The sequence below is a fragment of the Durio zibethinus genome, chromosome 24 (assembly GCF_047325235.1).
Source record: "Durio zibethinus cultivar Kanyao isolate XHJ-2024 chromosome 24, ASM4732523v1, whole genome shotgun sequence".
NCBI classification, from domain to species: Eukaryota; Viridiplantae; Streptophyta; class Magnoliopsida; order Malvales; family Malvaceae; genus Durio; species Durio zibethinus.
The window spans coordinates 3,686,747-3,695,198 of record NC_143185.1 but is presented as its reverse complement, the minus strand read 5'-3'; the positions used below and the strand labels follow the sequence as shown (position 1 = coordinate 3,695,198).

Genomic DNA, 8,452 nt, shown 5'->3' with positions numbered 1-8,452 from the left:
TGGATAATTTCAAGCTTTCAGCTCTCTCCTTTTAACTTTTATGTTATAATAATTTTTCTTCATTTTGACCAAAAACATGAATATCAGTTACATTTCCTGCACATAAACCTGATAACAGTGTTGCCTTTTTTTTTTTTTTTTACAATTGTAGCATATTTAATTATAACCATTTGGTTTCATAAAAAAATGATATTTAATTAATCTAAAATTTAAATGTCAATATTTTAAATTAAAATTTTATTTATATTAAAAATATAATCATAAAAAAAAAACCAAAATTCCCTTAGCTTATTGTGATTTCTGTGAATTAATTGTCTACTTGCATGAAAAGATCACCAAAGCCCCATCCCATCTATCAAAAATCAAGAAAAGGTGTTCTATCTACTAGTCAAGATTATCATGTTGTCCCTACTTCCAAATTTTAGTACTTCAATTTTGTTTTTTTTTTTTCAGTTTTTTTTTTTTTTTTTTTTAAATTTAGGGAGGGGATAGGAATTCGGCTCAAGTGTTATTTGTTGAACTGATGTAATTTTATCATGCACTTTCTAATTTGATTCAAAAATAATCAAAAGTTTAGAGTATTTTGTAAAATATTCTTTTATTTTTCTTACATAATGCTTTTTTGTCATTAATTTTTAATTAATTTTGAATCAAATTAAAAAAATATTGATAAAACTTACACCCATTCAAATATTGATAATAAATGTAATCTGTCACCTTAAATAAAAATTATAAATTTGACTATATATAAAATTAGCACTCAAATAAATTTTGAATCTCTTCCCAAATTAATATGTAAATCTAAAGTTTAACTATATTTTCTATAGAATATTATTATAAATAGATTTGATAATTCATATATTTATATAGTATAAAATATTGATAATTTATGCATTTATGTGATGTTTTATACGAAAATAATGTGTCACGATTTGTATCAATACAAAAATATTATATATATATATTTATTTTATTAAATTTATTTATAATTTTTGTTAAAAATTTAAACTGTGTTATTTTCATATTTTTTATTCGAATTATTTTCATATGATGTTACTGTATTATGTTTGAGATTGCTAAGTCGAACTATAAACTTGCTTAGACTTGATGAAAATGAGTTTCATGGGGGATAAAAATGCCAACCTCCATATTTTCAATTTATTTGTCACTTGGATGGGCTAACATTTGAGAAAAACCTTTACTTCCCTAGGATGATATGAACGTGATATTTACTTGTAAGGGATATCTATCACAACACATCTAACATAACCAAAATTTGATTAGTAATTTCCATGTGAAAGAGCTTTGTTTTTGTTAGACAAAAGGACAAAAACAATGTCAGATATAAAATTATCTATAAAAGTTTTGTTCACACGAAACTGATAATGCATCAAATAAAAAAGCATGCACGTTGGGTCGAAACAAATGTACTTACCTTTTTTTTACAGTCAATAATTAGGTTTGGGCATTTTTTGTGGCAATTGTCATGAATGAACCAAACAAATTGAATTTTAGTTCTTATAACCAAACAGTTTGAAAATTTTGTTGTTTCTATTCTTTTTTTGATGGCAATAGCACTGTTCCAAGATACAATCAAACAATGTTTGATATATGACACAATTTATTTTTTGTCAATTAAAATTCGATTTTTATGGAAAAAACATTAATCGAGTATAAAATTTTGAATATATCAAACCGATGTGAGAGGATTATTTTAATAAAATTATTCGAAAAAATGATTATATCCAATTAAAATTTGGAGATACATTGATTATATATATATTTGCATGGTTAATTTCATATCATGTTCCCAAAATTATTCCATACATTGAAAAGAGAACCATCATTTTATTATCATTTGCCAAGTGATTAAACTTTTTTAGTAGCAACTTTGTTAGCATTTTATTAACCAAAGACATTATCAATGTAAAACAAAATTAGAAATTCGAGTTTTTTTTTTCAATTATTGAAAATATTATTTTCAAAATTTATGTGTTTTTAATGTGTACTTTCATTGATTATTTTGAAGTTGAGATCCTTTTAAATCATATGATATTTTTTGGGCATTTTTTTAAATCATATGATAAATCATATGCTTACTACCTAACTATTTCCAAGAGTATGCTAAAAGACTAAAATATCCTTGTGTTATTTTTGTAAAAATAAATTTAACAAGGACATTCTAGGAAGTGGAAAAATAACAAGAAAGAGACATTGTTTTATGTTTTAATAATTTTCTTTTTTTACATAAAAGGACAAACTTTAATTCCTTTCCGGGAAAAAAATTAAATTATTTGACAGTGCGCGTGTCACAGGATTGGCTATTTTGAGGAATTTCATCCATCTGGGGAACTTGCTAGATCCAACGGCTAAGATTTTATCAGGCCTTCAAAGTTTGAAATCGGCCACTGCCACAGAGAAAAGGAATGTGGACAGTGCTGCCACTGCCGACATAGAATTACCCAAAATAAATACACGTGGGAAGTCTTGATTGGCCAGTGAGAAAGCAAATACCAAACCCAAATTTTAAATGGAGGTTTGACAATTTAACCTCAGTGCTGAGCTGGCTTTGTGGGCCCCTGCTACCCCTGTTCCGACATGAGTTTCGGCCGTTACAGAACACGTGGCAAAACATGTTTGGTGGAAAAGTGTTAAGCCAAACCAATGTCTTAATTCTTAGGGTTAGGCTACCCTATATTATCTAAGTCTTATCAACAATGCAGCTTGCCCTTGACTTTGACAATATTGGCAATGGTTATTCAAAAATGGATTCTTTTTCGTCCACAAGTTGTATAGAAGGATAAGCATTTTAATTATTATGTGATTAACAAGCATTACACTTGTTGAATAATCTTAAATAATTTTGAATGAAAATTATCAGTGGATTTTTTATTTAAATTTCACTTATTAAGTTAAAAATAAAAAAAAATTAATTAATAAGTGTACACAATGATGAACTAATTTATATAATTATTTTAAAAAAATGATATTTAAAAATTTAAAAATTTAATATTTATAATTTATTTTTTTTATACCCGAACTATAATTTTTTATTAAAAAAAAAAGGGGAGAAGGATTCTATCTAACTTTATTCTTATGTTTGGCAGAAATGAAGCAAATTAATAGAGTGATTAGCATTTTATAATCTAACAATAGCAATACATAAAAACATCTGAGTCTAAATAATTATATGATTAAAAAATGGTAGCATCATGGCTGAAACAGTACTAATTTAAAACCAGAGAAAGCAATGACCTCACTTTTCATTTTGCTGAAGAATATGCCAATACATTTATATTGTATTGTCTAGGTCAATGCAAAAACCAATTAGGAAGATCAATCTCTAAAAAGGATAATATAAATAATTAATTTTTAATATCATTAAATTTTTTGTTGGTACTACGAGTAGGAGCTAGTATTTTATTTACCAACTAACTGTGAATATAATTTTATTAAATTTATTTATGAAGGATGTAACAAGGCGTAAGAATTCCAAAAAAAAAAAAAAAAAAAAACCCAGAAGGTGGAAATTGCAACCAAGTAAACAAGTATGGCAGATCTTGGTTGGTTTATTTAATAACAACCCAATTCCTTTGTTTTTTTTATTTTTATTTTTTTATAATAATGATTTGATCATTTGTTTAATTGCAATGTGAATGGCGTTGATAGGATTAGGGTTTCTAGATTGTTTTTGATCAAACTTTCTTCCAACAAATGAAAAGTTGAGCTACGAATAGGTTTTAAATAATATTCTAATAATAATAGGATATATTGCAGTTAAAAGGTTGGCATTTGGTTATGATTTTATTTATTATAATAATAACATGTTCCAAAGATCAAACCTTTCAAGTTTCAGCAGACATAATTATGGGTGTGAAACATGAGTGCTTTCTATATCTTTGAATGAATATTTTCATTGGGCCTAGTTTGATTGTAATTTTATAGGGCTCTAGAGTCTAAAATCTTAGACTTGGAAGTTTGACTTTGTCTCTCTTCCAAGCTTCCATCAATGGGGGCCTAATATGTGGCCATTATTTTTTTTTATAAAAAAATCTCAAAGAAAATTTAACAAGAATTTCTTATATTACATGTAATTCTTTAAAGATAATTATAAAAATTAAATGAATTAAAATTTGAATTTAAAATTTAAAATTTTTATATTTGAAGTGAATTTAATTTTAAATTATTAAAATTAAAATTTTAATAAATTATGTGATTATTGATTTTTAAAAAGATTTTTTATTTGATAAATTATTACTCTACTCCTTTTAGAAGCTAAGTAGTCTAAAAGGGAAAATTATTGTTAAAACATAAATTGAAAAGGTTATTTTTCAGAATAAAAAAAGCTAAAATATTAAATAAATTTATGAATTATTCCAAATTTTAAAATATATATATATAAATTTCTAAATTTTTTATGATTCATTCAAATAAATATTTATAACGACAAAAAAAAAAAAAAAAAAGCCATCGTGACACAAGGTCTTAATCTGCGATAAGATTTATAGTCACTTGGCATCCTTGTACTCTTGGCTTTTTTGATATGATGGAATTGATTGATTGAAATGATCATACAAAAATAATTTCCACTTTATCAAAAATTTCAAAATTGTAAAATTCATGGAAAAGTTGAGCTGGGGAGGCGTGCATTTGATGACGATCAGGCCAAGAGAATATTTTGATTAGAGTCTGATTGAATTCGGATAAGTTTTATTCGTTTTAAATTTATTTGATTTTACGTATTATTAAATTTAAATTTAATTTTATTTAAATTTTTTTTATTTTTTTATATTCGAATTTAATCTTAACATGATACTATATAAATTACATTCGATCAGATTCGAATCGAAATTAATAAAATATTATTTTTTAAAATATAAAATATTATTTTTAAATATAAATATTTAAAAATATTATTATAAAATATATATAAATAAAAAATTAAATAATTAATTAAAAAATAATTTTTTAAATAATATCGGATTAGGTTAAGTCAGGTTTGCCTAAAATTCGAACCCGATCCTGATTGTTTCATAATCTTATTGACCCACTAGAAATTTGAATTTCGAAAAAAAAATCAATTCGACAGAATCGGATCGAATCGAAACCTGTTGGGGATGGATTAAATTGCTTACCATAATTCTGCTTTACAATATGGTTAATTATATTTTTTATATTTGAATTTTAAAAAATATTTAAAAATTGATATTTAAAAAATATATATAATTTATACTTAAATTTTTTTAATAATATATTATTTTAATTTAAAATTTAATAGTACTAACTTAATTTAAATATTTAATATCTAACCTATATAACTTTAGTATTAATTTTTTTATTTATTAAATAAAAATATTAAATATTTTATAAAAATTTTACGTTAATATCACATAACAAACAATAATTCACTGATCATGAACAAATATGTTTTCAGTATGGATAAATAAAAAATATATTTTTTAATTTATATTAAAGAAGATATTGATAACAAATGTGATAAATATATAATTTGATAATATTTATTAAATATTACATAAATAAAAATTCAAGATATAATTTATGCATTTATTTTTTTAATTATCAATTTGTATATTTTTCAAAATTTAAATAAAACATGTAATTAACTTTTTGTAATTATCCAGCTCAGATGTCAGAAACCCTGAAAAAGCATGATTGGTCATGGTCATTATAGCTTATATGTGCTTATAGCTGATCAGCTTATCTTGTTTTATTTGCTTTAATTCCCTTTTATTTTTCTTCATTCAAATTTCTGGGTTGGTTTGTCTCCGAGAGCCTCCTTACCTTTTTTCTATGTCATTGCTTCATGGAACAATTAGAAAGTATTGTACAATTTGTTGGAAAGGAAGATATATAGTCCGGATTCTATCATAGATGTGCTTTTACGATAAATTCAAAATTTAATTCAATTAATTTATATAATTATTATGATATATATCAGATTTAAATTTTAAATTACAACACTTATAATTGTCTTTCCTATTTCAAGATTGCTATCTCCTCACAATATTCTTATGTTCTGTAGTGGAGCAAAACGATTGAGCGATCCAGAATGCTTAAAAAGATTTTAATAACAAGCAATTTGATTCAATATAATTTGCATGTAAAACCAAGACAACCGAAGGTTACAGATAAGATGATGCACAGATCACATTCATTTACACTTACTCTCTTGCAAACAGAAGACAACAGAAAACAAACGTATGCATATTCTAGCCAAGTAAGGGCATCATCAAAGTGTACAGTGATCTAAGGACGTCGAGCAAGGGCAAAACCTGATAACATAATCAGAAGTGCAAGGAGGACGATCGCTGAAAAGGATCCAATCAAAGAGCCAGAAGTGCGCTGGCAGAAGGAGTTGAACTGTTGGCAGATGGCAAGCCAATTTACCTTTGTATTTCCCTTGTGTTCTAAGTACACAATAGCTGCTGCTGCAGAAGCTCCTGCTGTCAAAAGAGTCAGCATAGCCTGCATAACAGTAAAATTCTTTCCGTTAGAACTATGGTATTCAACTTCAGTTGTTCAAACTCAAATTCTATACTTTCATGTAGAACTGTTTTAATTACTACCATGTCAAAGAACATCAAGATCATCCTAGTCGTTTTCGCACTACTCCTTACGATGTGGAAGATTGAGAAAGGGAGAGAAAACAGCAGATAGCCACTTACAATGGCATTGGTAACCACAAAGAAACTGTCATAAGAGAGGCTGAAGTTTAATATTATATTTCCAACATAAATATATATGATCAAACATGTGTTGATGAAAGAAAACCTACGTGAACGTTGGTAGGTCATCATACTTGGCCCTGAACCGAATAAACCGCGTAAAGAATGGTAGTGTTTCGTTAGTTGTCACCATGGCAATTGCACTCCCTAGGGAACCAATGAATGCCAGTATCCTGAAAATGAAGTCCAGTACAGATACACCTTTATTCACTCCACCTCTTGAGGTAGAACTACTCTTCCCCCCCTCTCCAGGCTCAATGGCTCCTGCCCTCATTTTTTTTTCTTGGAAATAACTAGCTGCCAACTTTGGGATTTCAAAGTATTTTTGAGTTGTAAGTAAATAAAGCTGATTAATATGGACATGTGTTATGGTATTTATACATGAATGACATGAAAACGCAGCAGCACCGTGCAAAATAGTCGAGAATTAGTTCTGATAAAAGTGGTGTCATCATCAAGGCTGGAGCCATGTGAGATGTTATTGTTTGGAACATGAACATACTTACTAAAGCTAAAGGGGAGGATTTTTAAAAGCAACACATGTTGCAGTAGCTCTGATATTTATGTATTTAATATCAAATTGTGAGGTCGTTGCCTCTATCAAAACTCAACCAAAACCATTTGCTCTAAATGGAAAAGACTAGAAGACTTCGACAAAAATGGTAAAGATAAGAAGAAAAACATCAAAAGAATCGAACCTTGCTCCATGGATGGGGAGAGAGGGAAAAACCCTGCAGGGTCTTTGGAGCAGTTGAATCTAAATTCTCCAGCAATGCGAGAGTGAGGGGTGTTGATCAGTTGGTATTGATGAGCCAATCCACTTCTTAAAATGAGATTAGATAAGATAATTAAATTAAAGATTCACTTTAATTTTGTTACGCCAATTAAAAGGATCTGCTTGAAGCATAACAGAGGGAGGTATAAGCTGAGGGAGTGTCCTTCGAGGGGAGGTCTTTAACTTGGACTAAGTTGAATAATAGAGCAACAAAAAGGTTAGTCTAAGGAAAATTAAGTTAGCCAACTAAAGCCCACTTCACAAGATTTTTTTTTATATATTTGATATTGTTCGAATTTGAATTTTATTTATTAAAATTAAAAATAAAATTTTTTATGCACTTGATATTATTAAAATTTAAATTCCTCTTTAAAACTAAAATTTAAACTCTGTACTAACAACAACTGTCAGCATCCCACTTCACAAGATAAATCCGAGGAATGGGTAAACCAACATTTTCTTTTGTTGGACTTCTTTATTTTAGGCACAAAACCAGACAAAAAATCCAATAACATAGGAATGTATATGACTACAGAAACTCTAGCAGTTATATACTCTTTTTCCTCGCCATTTACATATGAAACTGAATGTGGTGATGGATAGACTGAACTAGGAATTTCAAATGCTCAATGAAGCACGTTGAAGAAGAATGGAATACAGGGACCGTAACCAATTTACTAGGTAATGAAGTTTTTATGGTTTTATTTCATAAAAAGTATTTTATAAGTTTAAGTTTTTACATATATATTATATCATATCTTCAAAATATTTCAATGTGTGATTGAGATATAACAAATTCTCTCTTCGTTAAAATTTAACATTTCCGTTAAATTTAATACAAAACACATACAAAACCACAAATCAAGATCACACCAAATTCTATAAATGATTTTCATGATGTAATATTTAACTCACGTTCGATTGATGATCA

At 27.2% G+C, this 8,452-nt stretch overlaps 1 protein-coding gene across 2 annotated transcripts; it reads right to left on the bottom strand.

Moving 5' to 3' along the window:
• Nucleotides 1-6,089: 6,089 nt before the first annotated feature.
• CASP5 (casparian strip membrane protein 3) lies at nucleotides 6,090-7,576 on the bottom strand. 2 transcript variants are annotated; one of them, XM_089753811.1, is made up of 4 exons: nucleotides 7,445-7,576; nucleotides 6,797-6,919; nucleotides 6,588-6,711; nucleotides 6,090-6,486 (listed from the first exon to the last, which is right to left on the bottom strand). In XM_089753811.1, exons 2-4 carry the CDS (start codon nucleotides 6,877-6,879, stop codon nucleotides 6,268-6,270), a joined length of 426 nt encoding a protein of 141 aa, XP_089609937.1. In that variant the 5' UTR covers nucleotides 6,880-6,919; nucleotides 7,445-7,576; the 3' UTR covers nucleotides 6,090-6,267. The 2 variants fall into 2 exon arrangements, with proteins under 2 accessions (XP_089609937.1, XP_022773739.2); XM_022918004.2 differs by having other exon boundaries at nucleotides 6,797-7,050; nucleotides 7,445-7,568.
• Nucleotides 7,577-8,452: the final 876 nt, after the last annotated feature.